This window comes from Tenrec ecaudatus, chromosome 11 (assembly GCF_050624435.1).
Source record: "Tenrec ecaudatus isolate mTenEca1 chromosome 11, mTenEca1.hap1, whole genome shotgun sequence".
Taxonomy (NCBI): domain Eukaryota; kingdom Metazoa; phylum Chordata; class Mammalia; order Afrosoricida; family Tenrecidae; genus Tenrec; species Tenrec ecaudatus.
The window spans coordinates 92,951,099-92,973,810 of record NC_134540.1 but is presented as its reverse complement, the minus strand read 5'-3'; the positions used below and the strand labels follow the sequence as shown (position 1 = coordinate 92,973,810).

Genomic DNA, 22,712 nt, shown 5'->3' with positions numbered 1-22,712 from the left:
TCATGGACATGGGGAAGAGCCTCAGGGATGTGGGTTGAAGCCTGTGAGGCCAGCACAGGCCCAGGCAATGATTCATGCTGTCCTTAGGCTGCATGCAGGGTCCTTGTGAGTCGGAATCACCCAGATGGCACCTGACAAGCACAAGCAGCACAGTGCCATGTGAAGATCACCCCTTAGGAATTCCTAAAGGAGGTTTCGGATCACCTTCTAAGTGACCTCTCTGCACTGACTTTCATTGGCCTTGCAGATCCCCTCAGAAGACACCGTTTAGATCAGATCTTGTTCTCTAGATCACAGTTGCAAATCCAAGATGTATTTTCGGTTACGCTTTATTCCATTAAAATTTCTTCATGAGTTTCCAATTTGCTTACTCACTTCTAATTACTCAGACCACCTTTTTAAACAATCTCTCTCCTTTTTTTCAGAAGTTACCTTAATGAGACTAAGATAATTGTTTAATAAGAGAACGCATCCGTACTCATTCCATGACTGCTGAAATGATTTTGTTTGGAATAAATCTATATGTGTATGTACCAGAACCCTCATCAAAATACATTTTGACTGCCCTAAGACTAGAGTCCCATGGTGGTTTACTCTCTACTTCCATTAAGAATTACAGTCTCAGAAACATGCAGGGGAAGTTCTACCCTGTCCAATAAATTGATACTGACTCAATGTAAGTGAGGATTTAAAAAAAAAATGTTTTCTTCCACACTGGCTTCTCTAATGCATGCTTTTAAAATCCCAGTGATCAGAATTTTGCTAATAACATGGCAATTTTACTCGCTGCTGGAGGTGAGCAAAGGAGGATGATTTAACTAATTATACTGTTTCTGAATTTAGATGAAAGGGTTGGAAGTCCCTCTGTGGTGTGGCATTTGACTAGATGTCAATAAATGCGTCAAGTGCAGCATCTGTGTTTGCTGGGGCAAGTGGGCACATGTGCCCACTCCCTCTCCGAGTACGGGATCATGAATACCCTAAGGGCCACTGGCTCTGCCTGCACCCTCGCCTGGTTTTTGGCGAGTACAGAGGAAACGAAGCATTGAGTCAGTCCCAACACACAAAGAGCCTAGAGGACAAGGAGCAATGTTCACTTCCTGTGTACGTAGTTTAAAAAGTACTTCTTGAGCAGTAAACAAAGTTATGATTAGGCAGCACTCTGGTGATGAGCTGGGCGGCTCACAGCAAGGTCCAAAGCTGCAAACCAGCAACCATCCTGTGGGAGAAAGACTGGCTTTCTACTCCCAGCAAGAGTTAACAGTCTTGAAACGCACTTCTCCCCTGTCCTGCACGGTCGCCTGTGAGGGGGCATGGAGTCGATGGCAGTGAGTTTGGGAGTCAGGATTGATATTCTTAATGAAATAACAACATACTGGGAAAGGTTATTTCAGCAAAGAATGTGTTTCATAACTGTTTTTTTTAAACATGAATATGATGTACCTTCATCTGGGCACCCTCCATCTCCCCCCTGATGGTGCTGCAAGCAGTTGCATTAACGTCTCGCGATCTGCCACAGTACAATCCAGGCTTCGGCTCCCTTGGTGAGCCCTCCGTATGCTCCTGACTCTGTCTCTCTAGTAAACCGTATCGGCTCCACTCAAATCACTTTCTGTGTTGCTGCATTACTTCTCTTGTATTGTTTCCGGCAGGAAACACTGCTGCATATGTCATCTCTAGATCTAGATTCTGAGCCTCCGTAATGCGGTCAGCAGCCAGCTGGCTGGTGCAAAGGTTACCACCACCGTCTGCTGCTACCTGACAGGTTGCCAGTAAGTCTTCATCCCGAGGTTCCCGCAAGGAAAGGCTTGCTAGTCTCCTTTCCATAAAACACCCTACCATTGGTTAGCCCATCAGACCACAACTACATGCTGACACTCACAGGGTCCCTGTGAACCAGAACGGGTTCAAGGGCAATTTTGAGTTGGCTTTGGTTTGTATTTAAAAAAAAAAAAAAAGCAAAAGGGAAGAAATTTATTGGCGCCCATATGGGGGCTCAGCATACCCTACTGAGGGGCTCAGCATACCCTACTGTGTGGACATGCCCAGCAAAGGGCCACACCATTCACTGTACCCCCATGTCCCAGAGGGACTCCCATTGCCCCAAGACTGGCTGGGGGTGGGGATGTGGTTTGTATGTTTAATAGTATATTCCTAGTCAATTCTCACCTGGTGCCTGACAAAGCTCAGTTGTGTCTACAGCAGAACACTTGCGTAAGTTCAGCAGAGCAAGTTGCCTGTTGCTTCCGAGTTGTAAGTCTTTATGGATGGAGCTTCTAAGACTTCTTTCTGAGCCTTTTGGTTAAGGGAAAAGAAAATTCTTGTTTGCGTCACGTTTGTGTACAAACGTTCTGTGTTGGAGAAGCAATCACATTATTTCTTGTTAGGAACCCATATAGGTAAATGTATGGACGTAGTGAAACTATTGATGCCATTGACATTCCCAGAATCACTCTTATTTTTTTTTCTTTTTTTCTTTCATCAGCCAGAATTTATACATATATGCTAGAGAAAGCCCGGCTGGTTTCACAACCTCTTGGCCAGACTAATTTCCTCGTCTTCTACATGCTGGTGGATGGATTATCAGCTGAGGAGAAATATGGGCTCCACTTGAATCATTTATCCACACACCGGTAAGTGAGTAAGCATTTTCTATCCAGCAATTTTGCTAACTTCTAATTGTGATGGCGATGTAGTAGTCTCAAATTTTCCAGCCATTACTCAGTGATGAAATAGTGACTAAATAAGAAGAGTCCAATATTCTTTGGTTGGCACTATCTGTATAACAGGGCAATACTCAGTTATTGATTATTGAGGTGAGTCTTTGAGGATGTGTATAAGCTTATGTTCCACTTGCCTCATTTTTGAAAAAAAAATAAATGCATATATCAAGTTTAACATTTCATTGAGCTGTTTTGGATTTTTCATTGGTTATGCATTCCTAATCTTTGGCCTTCTTTTAAAATAAGGGGAACTATCATTTGAATAATTATTATTCATTGGTAGCAGATGAAGTTGAACAGATTGGAGGCATGAAGCAGTCGAGTCAGTCTCAGAAACCCACAGAGCAGTCCTGCCCTATCCTCCAGAGTCACTAGGAGTCAGACGCCACTGGGCGGCGGGCGTGAAGGCCATGGTTGAGAAGCCCTGTTGCACACTGACTTCCCTGAACTCAGACGCCTTGCCATCGAGTTGATTCTGCCTCATGGAGACCCTATAGACAGAACAGAACTCCTCCTCTGGGTTTCGGGGACTCTGATTCTTTAAGAGAGTAAAATGCATCATCTTTCTCCTGAGTGGCTGGTAGTTTCAAAATGTTCACCTGGGGTTCCCAGCGGGCTTCTGAAGACTTGGATTTCACCTGAAAGAAAGCTCTGAATCTGTGGACCTTTAAATGTGGTAGTTTAAGCAGAGGCAAACAGCTGGAAGGGTAGACTAAGCCCTGAGCTCAATCCTAGCGACCCTTGACGGCAGAGTAGAAGTGCCCCTGCGGGTTTTCAAGAGTGAAAATCTGGATGGGAGTGGAAAGCCTTGTCATTCACTGAAGTGGCCGGTGGTTTCTAGTGGCTGACGTTGAGGTTAGCGGCCCCTAACTCGTTGTGCCACCAGGGCTCCTGAAGGGTAGGTGGGAGGTGCTGAAATCATTGATCAGAGTATGTCAGTGGTGCAGGTGAGGGGCAGGGAGATGTAGGATGTTCTGAAAGAAAGACATTCAGGATCTGTAGATGCCTTGACCCTGGGGTGCAAGGAAGAGAAGTCAGCGGGGCTCCCTCTGTCTGTCCTTAGAGCCAGGCGTGTACTATTTCCTGGGGTGGAGGATCGAAGGGGAGTGCAGGGTACGTGGGGGAGCAGGAGGGTCACCTGAGAATCCAGTGTTCTGGGAGTCTGCCAGGTGAAAGGCGAAAAGTCAACTAGGCCACCCAGTGGATATGTCAAGTAGGAAGTTGGAGAGACGAAGATATTGCCAGGGGAGACGGCACCCTGAGCTGCCCCAGGACTCGCGATAGGCTGGATTCTGAAACGTGGGTGAATTCCTGAGGGTACCACCCTGTCCTCGCCGCTTCCCAGCGGCTCCTGGGTGATGAGTGAAGGGGCACATGGTGACAGGAGCCTGACCTTACATGACGCTGAGGAATCTCGCCGAGCAAATTCTAGAGGCAACATTACATTTAGGAAGAGGGGTAGTTTGTCACATCGAGGAGAAAAGTAGTCTGAAAAAGATCGTATCAAAATGGTCTTTTTAGAAAAATTGAGCATATACTCAAGGGATGCTCTATTTCCCTCTCCTCCTCCTTCCTGTGCCTTCTCCACTCCTTCCAGCCTTTTGGTCTGAGAAACATTTTTTTTTGTTTGTTTTGGTTTTCTTCTTCTATAAGTGTGGTTGAGTGCACTATTTGTCTTGATGAGATCGGCTAACCTTGCTGAGAGTAACGTCTTTCAAATTCACCCATGTTATGAAGGGGAGGGGCGGTCTCCACGCAACAGCACTGATTCCATGGCAGTACGTTTGGTTTCTCATAGTCCATTGCATGTATGTTCCTCCACGGAGAGACTTTATGTTGTTTCCATCTTGTTGCTAACAGAGATAGTGCTGTGCGAAACAGGGGCATGTCTCTCGCTTGGGGTTGGTCCATTATTTCCTAGAGTAGAATGATGGCTGGGCCGTCAGGTATTTCTGTTCACATTTGCGTAAGGAAGTCCCGAAGTGTCCCTCAGTGGCGGTACAAGTTCGTGATCCCACCAGAGGTGTATGAGTGCCCCAGTCTCTCTACATCTTCCCCAGCATTTCTTCTTCTCCTGAAACTTGTCTTTTATCTAAAATTAACAATGGCTTTGGAGTTGATGCTCCCTCAACTATGACAGACTTTTACCAGAGCAGAGTACTGACACTGAAATATGATAACCCAGGGAAAGGTCATAGAAATGCTATCAAAATGGATTTTTGTTTGTTTTCTATCAAACCCTCTCTACTTAACCAAACCAAACCCACTTCCATCAAAGTCAATTCTGACTGATAGTCACGCTACAGGACAGCGTAGAACTGCACTTGTGGTTTTCTGAGACCTTAAATATTAACTCTACAGGACTAGGAAGCCTCGCCTTTCTCCTCTGGAGAGGCTGATGGTGTCTACCAACTACCGGCCTCTCGGTTAATAGCCCAATATGAGCCACTACGTCACCAGGGATCCTGTTAAATGTATAGGAGGGCTGAAAAAATATAGGCATAGAGAAGCATGTATGGAAGAGACTATATTTATTACATACATAACCACAATTTTGATGAAAACCATTGCAGGAAAACTGCACTGTTAAATTTTCTATAGAGAACACCCCTAAATGGATAACAGCATGTCTTTTCTAAGAAAAATATAATTGGAATGAGTACAATGCACAGGGTATCGCAGAGAGTCCACTGTTATCCTGTCTCCTCTTTATAAGCAAAAGTCCAAAGCGTACACGAGATGAAAGGCTTACAGGGAGTGTGTATGTGTGTGCTTGCCTTCGCAGGCACAGAGTCGCTGAAGAATAAATGTCAATTTTCTAACCTACTGTTTCAAAGCAACAATGAAACTCTCTTGGTCCTTGGCTTGGGTGATTTTTTAAAAAATCTGTGGTAGAAAACAAGGACTTCTTTATGCAGCTCCATTTCTGACCTTCATTTTGCTTTTGATAAACAATAGTTTGGAATCACTTAGGAAATTTGGAAGCCCGGCCAGTGAGGGGTGCCTTTGTCAGAACCTCCCTCCAACAGGAAGTAATTCAGCAAAGGATGAATAATTCAATTCCTAGGAACAAAGCCGTTATTTTATGAAAGTGTATTATAAATAGCTAACAAGTGAAAAACAATATTTTTCAATAAGAATACACACCACCACTCCAGATTCCTAAAACTATCTGTAGGAACATTAGTCCAACGACCACCCCACTGGCCCAATGTTATGTGGAATTGAAATGAGCTGTGAATGCCTCCCGGGCATTGCCGCTCCGGCCAGCAAGTCAAGTCCAACATAGACACACTCCGGGTGACAGGGCAGAACTGCCCCTGAGGGTTTTCTGGGCTGTAATCTTGATGGAAGCAGATAGCCAGCTCTTCTCCCAAAGGATGGATTTGAACTGGCATCTTTTGCTTCACCCAAGGGCTTCGCCATAGCGTCCCTCCGTATCGTTGGGTGTGTCCCACAGGTCTTTCCACATTCAATATCTTGGGGATGCTTCTCGCTTTTCAAACGTTGGGCAAGAACGCGTGATAGCGTGATCCTTCATTTTGGATTGGTGTCTCTGCTTTGTTAGCAGCTACATATTTAAGCAGCAAGATCTGGGGCATTGTTTGACTTGTTAATAATCAGAAATCTCCTCTTGTGTTATTCCGGCCCTGAACTTGCCAGCAGCCTAATCTTTCCCAGGCGAATGCTCCTCCTTCATAAAATCAGCAGTCCAAGGGAAAGGGGATGATTGTAAAATGTTCAAATCATCCCCAGCACAGGCATCCATTATGCCTACTTAGCTTTTCAAAGACACGTTAAGCACCCGTCATCTACTACATAGGGAATAAACAAGTGTGTGCAATCCCATTGGAAAGATCTCTATGTTTACGGACTCTTTCCAACCGGGCAGATTGTGGTAACATGCTGCTGAACTATATTCCCTTGGAGGGAATGCTCAAAAAAAAAAAAAAAAAAGGCAAGCCTGATCCTTTTAAATGCATCTTGTCCCTTCTTTGTTTACAACATGATTATTACTTCCATGAAACAAAACAAAATACATCTGTATTATTACCTGGGAGCTCTAGGGGCATCCATCCCTGTGTATCATACGCTCCCACAGGCTAATTCCAAGGACCAGTGTGTTTTTATGAGGAAAGCTGCAAAAGTTGTGATTTTGTAAGTTGGACTCTGTTTGGAAGTTAAGTTGTCAAACCATCCCATGGAAAATTTTAGGAGGTTTCTTTCAGCATGAAGGTGCCCTTGACATTGAGATATACTTTCAGCGGCGTTTCTATTACAGGCAGGTAGCCTTCTTGCATAGTTTATAAGAAGGAGCTTCAAAGAGTTTGTGGAAGATTGACTTCAAAAGTAATGGGAAATTCCCACCAATTTTTGAAGCCCCATTGCATAACTAGGGAAGTTAAGTAAATAAATCTGTATAGACTTAACTACGTGAAGGTAATATTTACAAAACTTTCCCAAGCAGCGTGCAGCATAGTTTGTTAAAACAACAAGAAGAAGTCTTAACTAGATCTACCACCCAAACATCAAAGATCAGTCTCCACAAACCTGAAACGAGAACTCAATGGTGCCCAGCTGCCACTGTCAACTGCTCTGACAGGGGTCATCTTTAGAAGCCCGTTCCCCCATCCTGTACATTTTGACTCAGTCCTGCATGCACTCCGAACTCACCACCATCCCATAGGGACCCAGGAGGGCAGGAATGATCTGTCCCTGTGGGTTCCTGAGGCTGTAACTTTTTATGGAAGTAGAAGCCCTCCTGAATAGAGGGGGCGGGGGCTGAGGGGTTGGGGTGGGATTGGGGAATGTGGAGCAAAACTCAGAATCATGAAAGAGACCAGGCTTACTGCTGGGAGAGAGGCTTGTTAAGATTCCCAAGATGTGGCCCTCTCTTACCCTCTCATCTAGGACCGAATTCACTCCTAAGTTAGAATAACCAACCATTTGGGCTTTGGTTTTTTTGTTTTGTTTTAAAGAAATAGCGTTTACCCAAAGGCAAAGTTTGGAGGATTATAAAAGAAGGAGGGATGGAAATTTGCAAACTCCAGGAGGGCCGTGGGATAAGTGTGCGTACACTGAGGGGACTGCAATGAATGGAAGAAACACAATGTGTATAAATTGTTGAATGTCAAACTGTGGTCTTGTCTGTAAACCCTCGGTTAATTCACAAGAGAAAGGGAAAAAGGAAAAAAAGAGAAAAATCCCTAAATCTCTGTTAATAATGTTGAATTTGTGGCACAAAGACTGCAGTTCTCTAGAACAGCCACAAGATGGCAACATGGGCACAGTCTGACTCACACTGGTTTCCTCCCATTTATGGTTCTTCCTGTAATTTATACAGGACCCCGCCTCCCTCTGCCCCCAACCCCCATCTCCCCATCACCCTGGCTGTTTACGTTCCACGCTCTATTTTGATTTTATTTTTCTTTATATATGTAACATTAATATTCCATAGGGGAATAAATGCAGCATGTTTGTGAGCGTGGAGACTGCATGAAAGACAAAGCTTTTCTTCTGCCTCTTTAAACCACTTTTGAGGGTTCATCCCAGCTTGGCCTCTTAAATCCAAAACAACTCTTCCTAATATCCATTCTTACTGATCACTGATGGAAATGATCGCACTGCTGCAGAATAGCATTTTTCAGCAAGGTCAGATTTTGAATTATAAACGGAAAGCAAGCGATACTTTGACTCAGAGCGTGTGCCCTGTGTCTAACCTTGCATGTTAGCGAAGGGAAACTGCCTCGCCCATCTCTTGAACTTGTGATCGCTGCCCAAGTGTACACCTGTCACGGGAGAAGCCCGGAGCAATGAACTCAGAAAAGGTTCAGTTTTTGTTAAGGGATTATTATGAACACTGAGCCTAATCTGACAAAGGTTCGCAGAATCCCAAAGGCTACTGGTGGATCAATTCAATCTTACACTGAAGCTTCATCTTCATCGTGTTATGATATGATACATCATTTTTTTTTATTTGACCACACCTTTTAGGCAAAAAAATGCCTGAAGCTAAGACTTAGAGTCAAGAAGTTGCTTTAATCAATCTCCAAGTATTGTTAATAATATCAATGATAATCGTAATGATAATAGGGCAATCGGGCGGCATTTCTCTCATGCCAGGTGCTGCCCTCCAGGCTCATTTCCTTGGTATCTCTATTTCTCAGCCAGCCCCAGGGACAGGGCACGGCGTTCTCTCTGCCTCTCCCAAGCTGTGCCAAGGGAATCCAGAGTGAAAGGGATTGAGCCAGAGTCATGGTTTGAACCCAAGTTCTATAAAGTCTCCCCCATGCTGCTCCCAGAAAGGCCAGCGCAGCCTTGTCGTCGCTGGGAGTTTAAAGAAGTGGAGGGGAGAGTGGAAGGCCCAGGCCTGCACTGTGTGCATTTAAAATGTGGTTACACAATCTTAAACAGGACATTGTACAGTTGGTAAAGCAATTCTGGTTCATTCCCTTACCCAGTAGCATAATTTGATTTTTTTTATTTGTTTAAAATTCAGAGAGTTTTTACCATGCTGGCTGAGGGTTGTGGTATTGAAATTATGGGAATGTTGGATGGCCACCGTACAGTGAGTCAGGGAAATGTCCCTGTGAGGAGCCAGCAGAGCAGAGTGAGGCTAACTGGACTTCCTCATGCTCTCAAACCTCAGCTCCCCGAACAAGAGAATGTGGACAAATGACTCATTCTCTGCTTTAAAAAATGGGTTATTTTAGTTAATCTTTAAAACCCCATGGAAATTGACAATGAGCTATGAGTCAACCATGCAGAGACACGGAATCCTGACACCTGCCACAACACAGAGAGACCTGGAGCATAGCGTGCAGAGTGCAATACGTGTATCTCAAAGAGGTGAATATGGTGCGATCTCACTTATAGAACACAGCCAAATGTTTAGAAACCAAATCACGGCTGAACGGTGACTAGGGGAGGGGGTGGGGGTGGGGCAGATACTGCTGGAAGAGGGCAAGTTCCCTGCTCTTGGTTGTGGGGATTCTGAAATGAATAGTGTCAGTGGGCATGCGTCATGAAGCCAATAGTCCATGCCACGGAGTTATGCCTGTAAAAACTGTTGTACTGTCCAAAGCTTTATGTGTTAGTCTGGGTTGACTAGAGAAACAAATTCATGGACACTCTCATATATATAAGACAGAGCTTTATATACAAGAGCAGTTGAATATTGACATCAAGTCCTTAATCCTGATATTAGCCCATATGTCCGAAACCAATCTATAAAGTCCTCTTCAGACTCACAAAGTACATGCAATGATGCTGAATGCAGCAAGATCACAGGCCAGTGGGTGGGAAGTCTTGTGGACCCAGTGGCACTGTAAGCATCTCAGTGCTGGCAGGGGTCTCCACTTGGTTCCTCCAGTTCCCAAGGCACGGGGTCTATCAGCATAGGTAAGGTAACCAGATTTTAACATTGGTAAAGCGGGACACCATTGATAAAACTCATATCCTGGCGAAGTAGCCACATGGCAGCTGGAAACCGTACACCCTACCTTGTCATGCACTTCCAAAAATCAGGATTTTTTAAAAACGCTGTGGGACGTGGGAAAAATATTTAAAAATCAGGACTGTCCCACCAAAAGTGGGATGTCTGGTCACCTTAGCATAGTGCCATGTGTCTTGTCAGTAGAGTGTCTCTCAGGAGGTGAGCAGAGAGAAAGTGTCTCCCACCTCTAAGGAGGAAATAAGGAATTCCCAGAATGCTCAGGGGAAGGCCAGGGCTACAGAGAGGCCTCATTGGCTATAACCCGATTGACAGACTGGACTACACCCCTTCACTCTTAATCCTCTCAAGTCCAAAATTTAGACCAGACTCTGTAACTACCCCAGTTTACATGTATATTTTTATCATCATCTTAAGGTCACCTGCAGAAGGGCAATTAACCTCTCAATTCCATTGATCATAAACCTGAACCACAGATAGGGAACTTACTCAAGAAGTAACTGAAATTCCCTCAGAGTCAATTTCTGAGTCAGTAATTGGATTTTTTGTCATCTGGGTTTTCTAGAGGAACAAAATGAATGTATATGCAGGTGTGTCAGGGGCCCTGGTTGTGTGTGCTTAAATGTTGAGCTGCTAGCCTCAAGGCCAGCAGTTTGAAACCATCAGCAGCTCTGTGGGCATAAGGTGAAGCTTTCTCTTTCTGTAAAGGGTTCCAGTCTCAGAAACTCTTGGGGGCAGCTCTACCCTGGCCGACAGGGTCACTCTGAGTTGGAATCCATTCAGTGGCAGTAACTAAAACATACCTGTTTGTCTATCTGTGTGTGTGTATTATGAATGGATATATAAATAAATCCAAATAGGGGTATGTGCGTGTGTGTATATATATATATATATTCAGATTTCTTTTGCATAAATGGTGCACACATGATAGGGTCTGGCAAGTCCCAAATCTGTGGGTCATACAAGGGAATGGTGACCTCTGCTTGTTCACGGGAAATCCAAATGTGGCAAGTCAGGCAGCATCCAGAGCTTTCGGCAGGCTTGTGTGCCAGGCGTGAGTCACCCTCTTCTTTTGAGCAGGTAGTCTCTTATAGCCCTCTGTCTGTGGAATCCTGAGTCTTTGAAGGCACCCCATTGTCCTACACCTTCTCTGCTTAAGCCTGGGCCCCCACCCTTAGGGCATCTAGTGACTCTTCATCTTTTCTCTTGGACCTGACACTCCAAACTCTCCTATCAGCACATAGTGACTGTCCTCAGTGGTCTCCCACAATCCCTTTGTAGCATTAAGAACATATAACCTATGATGCTGTGGTGTGAGCAATGGCCTGTCCCCTACAAGGCCAGGGCTTAAAACCTACCAGCTACTCTGAGGGACAAAGATGTAGATATCTGCCCTTTTAAAGACTTACAGCTTCAGAAACCCTGTGAGGTCACTATGAATCAGAAGTACCTTGATGGCAATGGGGTTTTTGGTTTATTTCTTTGGGATATTGATACAATTGGGAGTAAGGTGGTTGTTTTTGGTCCAACCAATATAACCACACACAAGGTGCTGTGACCAAAGCTTCCACCACTGATAACATTTAGAGAGATTATATCAATGCAGGGTGACTATTTTTTGTAATTTATGAATATCTAATGGAATTCCCTACTGTAATCAGTACAGGTTATTAGCTGAAAGCATAGTGTTTTAAACAGAGCATCTGGCTTTATCCACCTGACTCTGCATCTTGCAAAAGCCATGTACCCTCTCTGTGCTTCCAATGCCTCACCTACAAAGCAGGACTAGTGTCCTAAGGTCGTTGTAAAGAAAAAGGTGGAATGGATTGCCCTGTGAGTCCGTAGAAAGGTGGCTTGCTCAAGTGCTAGACGACGCTCCCTATGAGAATGAAAGCCATGTGAGGGACTAGTTAAGATGCCAAGGAACGATAGATTTTAAATCCATTTAAAAAATCAGAATAGGTTGCTGATCTTTTGTGGTCCCAGACTTCAACCCAACTCTGCCCACGGATCTCCCCATAAGCCTCTGTTTGGTATAAAGTAGCATCTGGACTTGGATCCATCACAAAACCAAAATGGATCATGTAAACCTAAATTATTCAAATTTTGGAATATTTAAATGTAATCGTGCCTTTGATGTGAAGTAATGCAGCACCATGAAGAAGTGAAACAGCTCAGAAGCAATGTGGGAAGTGGGTGGGGCAGTAGACGGACTTTGAGGGCCGATGTATTGAGAAATCACAGCTTGTGTTCCCATCTGGCCCCATTGCTTAGCCCCTTAGTTTCTTCCTTATGGGACAGGAGCAGAAAGTGCCCTGTTACCATGCGATTTAAAAAGAAAAAATACAATGTAAGGGCAGACTTGAATACTTCTTGACAATTCCTTGTCTTACATCTTTCCTAGGCCAAAATACATATGTTGTCTAAACTTAAAAATATTTCCCTTTCTGTACCAACTAGAGTAGGATAAATAGAGTAGATATTGTCATGAAGTGTACACATCTGCGCTCACTGGATCACCGGCATCAATACCATTAAGAACACAGGGTTGGTCACTGTCATCTGCGGGCTCTGCGAGGTCCCAGCAAGAACCGTTCTGTGAGTGAAAAAACAGAACGTTTCTTCACCAGTGGCTTCCTGTGGGTATTTCTAGGGAATCACAGGATGAAATGTGGACACAAATATAAAACGGTATTCTAAGCTGGTGATCCGAATTGTCGCTTGGAAGCTAATACTATTTGTATTTGCTAACCTCCATCGGGCTCTGAGAGCAGGTGGGAAGCCCAATGAAAATCATAGTGACCAGAGGTCATCAATGCGGTTCTGAAAGGAGTTGTGGAAATACTCGCTAGATTGATACGCACATCTCCTTGTGTCCACATCGCCAGCTGAGAAACAAATTCCCGTCTCATACCAACGAGGTGAAATATAGAACTTTCACATCACGTGCCCGGAAGGAGAGAGCCATGGCTTTACCAAGACTTCCTTTAGACCCCGCCCCTTGATTTCCGACTGTGAAAGGCACTGTGGACGTGTGTGAATGCGAGAGAAAAGAGAATTGTTGGTCGTTTCTGATACAAGGAAACGTCGGCACCCCAGCAGCACAGATGGCGCTTTGTTTGTGTCTGTGTCCTAGCAGATGAGCCCCGGAAGGGGCGAGGTGACCACAGGACATGGACAGACGCTGTTGCTTTCGTCATCACGTCTGCTCTGCTTCCTTATGAACTTGTCTAACAGAACGGAACCTGGCTTTTCCTACACCACCTTCATGGGCCTTGACGTGCTGGAGTCTAGAATGGCGGCCATTGTGTCTGCCCGTCTCCAGGAACCTTCTTCCCTGGTTCTGGCTGGACCTCCACTTTACCAAACATGATCTTCCCCAGCACTCAGTCCCACATCAAAAGAGGCCAAATTAAGTGTCTAGAAGCTTCAGGAAATATTTTTTGATTGATAGGGTTTTTGCTGGCTAGATTTTAGAACAAGATTACCAGACCTTTCTCCCTTGTCTTTCTCTGGAAGATCTGCTGAAATCGATCCATTTGGGGAGAGATGCTGATGATCTTTGAAATACGGATGGCATAGCGTCTTGCGTCACAGAAACACGTAGGCCACCGCAAAAAACAAGCAGAGGGGGTGGTTCTGATGGTTAGGGAAAAGAAATTCCTATTCAGACATGTTGTTCTTCATGGGTTTTACAATGGACTCAAACCATCAACCTTTCCTTTAGCAGCTGACTACTTAACCACTACTCCATAAGGAACTAACAGGTATAGGGACTGATGGTCCATAGCAGGCAGTGGGGCTTGAGGAGGCAATAGGCTCTTCTCTTAAATTTAAGCTGCAGTAACAGCCATATGTCCTTCTCCTGACTCCTCACCTACGTCCTGCTGCTTACTCCAGAGCAATCAGAATTCCTCAAAGCTGGCCCACTGCTGGGCACAGGCCCTCTGTTTGTGCTCTTTCCTTCCCCCTTGGCTGCGTAGCTCCTCTGTTTCTTTCTTTGAAGATTCAGAATTCTCAGAACTCAGGCCAAATCATTTTGGCTTTGGGGTTGTTTTTTTTTTGCTTACTTGTAGATTTCTGCCCTACCAAGTGTTTGGATTAATCTTACAACCAATAAACACTCATTGATTTTGTATTTTGCATGAACTATGGTAACTATAAGTCTGATCTTCCCCAACCAGTATTTATACAATTTTTTGAAGGGGGGTGGTATCTAAATATTGATATGTAAATGATTAATTTACATACAGAAAATACACACAAACACAAAAACCCAGCAATGCTAGTGGTGACTTTAAAAATCAGGGATTTCCTGTTCTACAGTTTTGGTGGCAAGAAGGCTAAGCAGCATTAGCTTCAGGGTGGGCTCTGTCCTGTCAGTAGCCTCTGGGAATTCCTTGGTACTCCTCATTTATGGGTCCCTTCATGTATGTGTTTCTGTGTCTACTCGCCTCCTTTTATAAGTCAAGGTTGAGAAGTGATTAGGTTTGATCCCGATCTGACCTCATTAGCATAAAAAGAAGATATTTCCAACAAAGACCATAGGGATTTGGATTTGGGGGTGGGGGTAGGACTGGAGTTCTGGGGAGGGAAGGGAGTCGGATACAATGAAATCTATAACATGGAGCTACTAACTTGCACTTTTTACATTTGATCTGTTCTGACACTGAAAAAAAAATTTTAATTGTAGAATCTTTTAGGTTACAGAATCTGCTAAAAAGCAAAAGATTTCTGCTACTTCCCACCATGACTTGGGGCCCTGTGTGCCTTGAGAAGAATTAGCCTAAATCAAGTTTGAGTGCTGAGGTTATTGGTTATATGAACATACGTTTGAGTCTAAGGTCCCTGGGAAGCCACTTGCCTGTCAGTTTGTCATACTGTGGTGGCGTATGTGTTGCTGTGATGGAAAGCTATGAAGCTATGTCATCGGTATTCCAAATACCTATAGGGTATTCCAAATACTCAAAATGAACATGTTTCAGCTGAGCTTGCACATTAAGAACAAACTACAAACACGGAGTACGCTGCCCACGTCAGAGGAGTTAGACCGTATCAGAACACTGTCCGGCACTGATCATCTTACAGATCGTCTCTGAACACTGTCCAACCCGGGAAGACCACAGCACTCTCAGAGACAGTGCCAGATGAGCCCCTTGGGTGTGAAGATGCTCAAACATGACCGAAGAAGAAGTGCTTTCTCTGAAGGGAGAGGGCCATGACGAGGTGGCTGGAACAACGCCTATGATGGAGCATGACTCAAAACGAGAAGAAACAGATGTGCACATCTACTCATGATTGAAACACAAAAGGAATGGAATATGAATCTAAGAAAATGGAAAGTTTTCGAGAATGAAGTGGAAACACAGAAAATCGTTTGAGAAAATATATTGAAAAAATAGATATCCTAGGCATTAGTTCAGTGGTTCTCAGCCTTTCTAATGCCGTGAGCCTTTAATACAGTTCCTCATGTTGTGGGAACCCCTCCAGTCATAAAATTATTTTCCTTGCTACTTCATAACTGCAATTTTGCTACTGTTATGAATTGGGCGACCCCTGTGAAAGGGTCGTTTGACCCCCAAAAGGGCATGACCCATAAGTTGAGAACCGCTGCATTAGTTTGCTGAGATGATTTTTTAATTGGCCATTTTGAAATGTAAGATCATGTAGTTTGCTATGCTAGGAATGACAGATTCAAGTGGAATGGTGTTATATTCATTGTCAAAAGGATACTTTAGCATCTATCTTGAAGCACAATCCTGTCTGTCTGTGATAGTCTGATATCTATCTGAATAGAAGGAAATAAAATACTATTTAAATTTATTCACCAAGCACTAAGGCTAGTGATACAGAAATTAAATCCAACCAAAGTCTTCTGTCTGAAACTGATCATACATGTAATCAAGATGCATTGATAATTATTGGAAATTTGAATTGAATGTGAAAGTGTGAGAAAAGAAGAAGGAAAATATGTTCTTGGAGACAGAAATGAGACTGACAATCACAGGACAAAATTTTGAAATATCAATAACATCTTCCTAACAAACCCTTTTTTTCAACAATACAAATGACAACTATGCATTCCTCTAGATGAATATATGGAAACCAAATTGATAATATCTATGGGAAGATATGAGGGAGAAACTCAATATGAGCAGGTGCAACCAGACTCTGCAATGGATTATCAGTTGTTCAAATGTAACTCAAGCTACAGATGAGGAAAACTAAGACAAGTTCACGAGGGCCAAAATATGACCTTGAGTATGTCCCTGTCCCACCTGTATTTCAAGAACAGATTTGACACATTGAGCGTTAATGACAGAAGAACTGATTGGAGGATATCAAGCTGTTGGGGGATATCAAGAACACCATTCATGAAGAAAATAAAAGTATAGCTATAGGCATATGCCTATATGTATGCATGCCTATATGTATGTAAATATATTAATTTATAATGAAGGGAACACAGGTCAATGTACATATATTTATATGTTAAGTATTAAAGATAGCAGATGGACTTTGGGCCTCTACACAAGGCCTCCGTAAACACAGGAACACTTTGTCCTAACAACCTCACACTCTTTAATACTCACCTCCCTGACATGATCACTGAAGACAAAATGGGTGCATAAGCTAATACAGTGAAGATAGTGAATAGTGCCTGGCTATCAAAAGATATGGTGTCTGGGATCTTAGAGGCTTGAAGTTAAACAAGCAGCCATCTAGCAGGGAAGCAACTAAGGCCCCATGGAAGAAGCTCACCAGCCTGTGTTATCATGAGGTGTCGACAGGATCAGGAATCAGGTATCAAAAGAAACAAAACAATTATATTGATGTGAAAAAGGGGGGTTGGAGTGAAGACCCAAACCCATCTGTAGACAATTGGACATCCCCTCACAGAAGGTAACAAGGAAGGGGTGATTCAACCAGGGTGCAGTATAGCATTGATGAGACCCACGTCATTCCTCTGGTCCTGACTGCTTTCTCCCCCTCCACTAGCATGGTCTAGTTACAACTTACATATCCAGCAAGACTTGAGTACAAATTGGTGCAAATAAGAGCTCTCAATACATGGAATTCAGGACAGATAATACTTTCAGGAACAGTAGTGGGAGTATCAAAATCATGAGGGCAGGGGAATGGTGGGGTCTGGGAAGGAGGAGGAAGAGAGAACCCATCACATGGTTAGATATATAGCCCACACCCAGGCGGAAGGATAACATATGCGTGGGTCAAGGAGCCAACAAACAGCATAAGACATGAAATAATAATTATAATATATAATTCATCCAGGATTCAGAGGATGGGAAGTGGGGGAGGGAGGGGAATAAAAGGAGTTGATACCAAGGGCTCAAGCAGGCAGAAAATGTTTTGGAAATGTTGATGGCAACAATCTACAAATGTGCTTAATACAATTGAATGATGGATTGTCATAAGATTTGTAAGAGCCCCCTAATAAAGCGGTTAAAACAAAGAAAGTGAAAAAAGAAACAAAAGACCAAAGTGGATGTCAGAAGAGATTCTGAAACATGTTCTTAAACACAGAGTCCCTCATACAAATGGAAGAGATAATGAGGTGGGAAAGTTAAACAGACCATTTCAAAGGGCACTCCAGAAGACAAAGTAAAATGTCATAATGAAATATGTAAAGATGTGCAGCTAGAAAAAAAGGAAGAACATGGTGAGCATAACTTAAATTGAAAAAACTAAAGAATAAATTCAAGCCTCAAGTTGCCATCTTGAAAAATTTTATGGCAAAATATTGAATGATGCTGGAAGCATGAAGAGGAGGTGAAAAAATACACAGGGTCACTGTACTAAGAAGAACTGGTCAGCATCCAACCCATTATATGATACAGAGTCAATGGTACTGAAGTAAGAAGTTCAAGCTGTACTGAAAGTATTAGCCAAAAACAAGACTATAGGAATTGATGGGATACCAATTAAAATGTTTCAACTAGCTGATGAAGTAATGAAATTACGTTCATCTACGTCAGGAAATTGGAAGACAACTACTTGGCCAACTGATTGGAAGAGAGTCATATTTGTACCGGTTCCAAAGAAGGATGGCCCAATAGAATGCACAAATTACAGAACAAGAACATTAATTGCACATGGACATAACAACTTGCTGAAGATCATCCAACAATGGTTGCAGCATTGCATAAATAGGGAGCTTCCAGAAGTTCAGGCTGGACTCAGAAGGGGCCATGGTACAAGGGAGATCATGGATGATATGAGATGTATCTTGGGTGAAAGAAGAGAATACCAGAAAGATGTTTGCGTGTATTTTATTGTCTATGTTAAGGCATTCAATTGTGTGGATATTAACCAACTAGGGATAACCTTGGGAAGAATGGGAATTTCTAAACATGTCCTTATGTTCATGTTGAACTGTACGTGGATCAAGAAGCAGCTATGTGAACAGAACAAGCGAATACTTCTTGGTTTAAAACCAGGGAAGACGTGTGCCAGAGTTGTATATTCATACCACATATATATTTTTAATCTTTATTCAGAGAAACTATTCAGATAAGCCAGATTATATGAAGAAAATGGGTCATTAAGATTGGAGGAAGGCTTATTAACAACATAAGACATGTAGATGACGTAGCCTTGCTTGCTGAAAATGAGGATGACTGGAAGCACTTGCTGATGAAGATCAAGGATTTCAAACTTCAGTAAGGATTGCAACTCAAAGTGAAGAAAAAACCCAACAACAAACAAATCCTCCCACACTGGAAAAATAGGTAGCATCGGGATAACTGGAGAAAAGGTTGAAGTTGTCAAGGATTTCGTCATCCTTGGATCCACAATTGATGCTCCTGGAAACAGCAGTCAAGAGATCAAAAGATTCATTGTATTGGATAAATCAGCTGCCAAGTACTAAGGTAGACCTGGCTCTAGCCATGGTGTTTTCAATAACTTCCTCTACATGTGAAAGTTGGACATCGAATAAGGAAGGCTGAAGAAGAATGGATGCACATGATTATGATGCTGGTGAATGCTCCCGAAAGTTCCCTGCAGTGCCAAAGGAAAAAACACATCCATCTTGGAAGAAGTACAGCCAGAATTCTCTGTAGAGGCCCAGAGGATACTTTGGGCATGTTGTCATAAGAGACCAGTCCCTGGAGAGCAACATTATGCTTACTAAAGAAGAGGGGAAACCAAAACTGATGAAGCCCCTTGGCAAGATGGATTGACACAGTAGGTGTGAAAATAGGCCCAAACATAAGAACCATTGTGGAGATGGCACAGGACCTGGCAGTGTTTCCTTCTGTTGGATATAGAATTGCTGTGAGTCAGAATAGAATTGACAATACCGAACATCAACAACAACATCAAGAACCCCTCTGGTTGCTGGGCAACTTACCCAAGGCTTGGTGGTTCATATATATACCCAACAGCACCATGGAAGAAAGACCTAGTGGTCTACTTGCATAAGATCAGAGCCATTGAAAATTCCTATGGGTCACAGTTTACACTTGGGGTACTATGAGTTAGAATTGATTTCAAGAATAAGTGTTTGGTTTGGGTTTTTACCTACTTGCCTATCTATCAGATGTCTCCAATCTTCATTCCCAAATCTCATCCCACCTCAAACAGTTCCATCCTCTGCCTCACCCATCTCCATAGTGAGCAAATCATCACTTAAGTTCAAACATCCATGGAATCATCCATGCTTATGGGGATGGTGCAGGAGTTGGCAGTGCTTCCTTCGGTAGCACATGCGATCCCTATGGACTGCAACTAACCTGAGGACACGCAACAACACAACCAGCAGTTGTTGGCATAGCATAGCCTCTGAGTACATTTCTGTTGGCTTTCTTATGAGAATCCCAGTGTGGTGTAACTAGATGGTGGCAGGATTGGGTGCCCTCACTGGCTATCTCAGAAGAAAGGCCTGGCAATTGGCTTCTATAACAGCAGCCACAACAAACCTTATGCATCACGGTTCTACTCCGAGACAGGGAGTTACCCATGGATCTTTATCAATTCGATAGCAACTGGCGCAGATTATATATGAAAGAGCTATCTAGCTACAGTTCATCGAGAATTCTTTTCTTTATCCTCAAATATATTGCTTATGCTTAAAACAAGCATCTTTAATTGACCATAACTTGGGGTTTTCCTATGCTGTTCCTGTGCAGGTTTGTTTTCAGAATGTGTTCATTTTGTTTGTGCTGACAGCGGTGTTGCTTGTATTAGCCAATCATGTCAGCTGGAGGAAACTTCCGCATAGCACCTTGGAGAAAGCAAGGGGGTCTGCTGTCTCCCACCATTAGGCTAGAGCCTTAGAATCAAAGGACAAATCAAACCTTCCCAGTCATTTCGATGTTCATATACATTTTTAAAATGACTAGAGACGATGCTTGGGCTCTATTCATCTGCCCATCAGGACACCATGCACAAGCTGTGTGAACGGTAGTGAGAAATCAGAGGGTTGTAAATGTGACTCCATTGATGGAGATGCTGTGAGTCAGCAGACTGTACCCCCTAGATCCCTGTGGGCTCCTTGCTAATCATCCGTATCTACATGGAGCACCCAGATCCGGCGGGGCCTTGCCCATGTTGCTGTGAGTCATGGAAAGATCCTTAAGTGTGCTTCCACCTCCCTATTCAACGTAGTATCTTCACTTTGCAAAAAATAAACTGCTGAGTGATCATGACTAATGAAGTACTGCAAAGAGTCACCTGCCACCCCCGTGTGGTCTCAATGGTCGGTGATGCCATGAACTTCAAGAGGAAGACATTTTTGCTATTCAAGGCAGTTTTATCCAGGCTGAATCACTGGGAATCAGATGTAGCCCAGCAATATTTCCAGTTGTTCTTACTTTAAGACTTAGACAGGCTGCTTTTGAAAAGATACGTTTGTTGATGGTGACACTCAGTTTTGCAGAGCTCCTTTTTGATGTACGAAAGGCAGCAGGCACTGTATCCAATAGGGCCTCTTCAGTGACAAGGCGCGACTTGCATAAGATACCTCTGGTTTCACACTAATGCTGTGTGTCAGGGCCTTGGCCTTTAGCTCTACAGTTATTGAGATCTTTAAATAGTCATGGAAAAAATAAAGGCATTCCCCCCCACAAAGTTTTGACTCCCCCTCCTATTTTAATCTGCCACACACTGAGGTATCCGGTGAATGAACTCTTCTGTTGGATGCGTATCAGCAAATACCTGTCTGAATCCCATACCTCTGAAGGTGGCATCTCTTTTCTTGACTCTCTTGGGATCCAAAGAAATTCATCAAAAACCTAGAAAATGTCTGTGCTTTTTTTGGGGGGGGAGGCGGCGGGGGGGGGTGTCAACAGAAACTTGGACCTCTTGTGCTTTTTTTTTTTAAATTGTGTTGTTCATAACGAATAAAACAGGGCCCTTTGTGGATTTACCTGAGAATCTGCCACACGCTGCCCAGAGTTCAGGGGAGTTTCACCGGTGACTCATTGAGAGCCCTTGATCCTGAAATGATAGTGTTCTCATGAGGACCGGCTCACCTAATGCCCTCTATTAAAAGGTGTTGCTCATCTTCCAGGCAGTACTGTGACTCTACTGCGATTGCATTCCAGAACAGCAATGGGAGAGTGGGACAATGGCGGAGATCGGCAGAGCATGGAGGTATTGCAGGTTCAACTCCAGAGCCCTGAAGTAATATGAAGATCACAAAAATATGGGTCACATACGTGTTGATTTCTCAGTGCAAATCAACAGAATCCAGTTACCATACTGTAGTCTGTTAACTGGGCAATAGCATCGTGAAAAAATTTGAAATATATTGAGAATTACCAAAATGTAACACAGAAAGAGCACATAGTATTGGGGAAAAAATGGTCCCAGTCGTCTTGATTGATGCATGGCTGTCACCAAACTTCACTCTGTGGAAAGCACAGTAGATATGGAGCTTAGTGTCACCAAGTGTGTTCCAGTGAGGTGGACGGGGAATGGAAAGGTGGGCCTGATGTTCAATCTTAGCTCCACCACTCACTACCCATGCAGTACGGGGTGACTTAGTTCTCTGAATTGTACCTTTTATTCATTTATAAAGAGAGGTGAAAATGATGGTCTCAAGTCACTGTTACCAGGATCAGCGATAATGTATAGATAAGGTGACATGACTGAAATGGTCCTGTTTCCTTATCAAGTCCGACCTGTCTCAGTCAATGACATCACTCACATCAACATCTGAAAAGTTACCCTTACCTCTTCTCTTTCCAAACTAAAAGGATGTCTCATTTTCTGTGTACTTGACAAAAAATTAACAACCCTGCTGACCTCTCCCCGTCTCCCCTGCTATCACCATGGTCTTGGCTGCCATCATTCCTTAGTTACCATTCTCCACACCTCGTTGCTAATCTTCCTACACACTGAGTGGCCTCCACTAAAATCCCTACTCTGCTCAACAGTCAGGGCTATCTTTCGAACATGGATGGCAGAGCTGCCACTGCCCACCACCTGATCCCTTTAGAGCTTTCCTGTGTGTTTCCATGACAAAAGGAACACATTTAAACTCTTAACTGCAGCCCCTGAGATCATGTCGC

General features: G+C 43.5%; 1 protein-coding gene across 1 annotated transcript in view; it reads left to right on the top strand.

Moving 5' to 3' along the window:
* Positions 1-22,712, top strand: part of MYO16 (myosin XVI) — a 599,120-nt gene that overhangs the window by 234,864 nt on the left and 341,544 nt on the right. Inside the window, exon 15 of the mRNA XM_075562598.1 lies at positions 2,486-2,633. Within this exon, the coding sequence (XP_075418713.1) occupies positions 2,486-2,633 (148 nt within the window). The remainder of the gene's footprint in view (positions 1-2,485; positions 2,634-22,712) is intronic.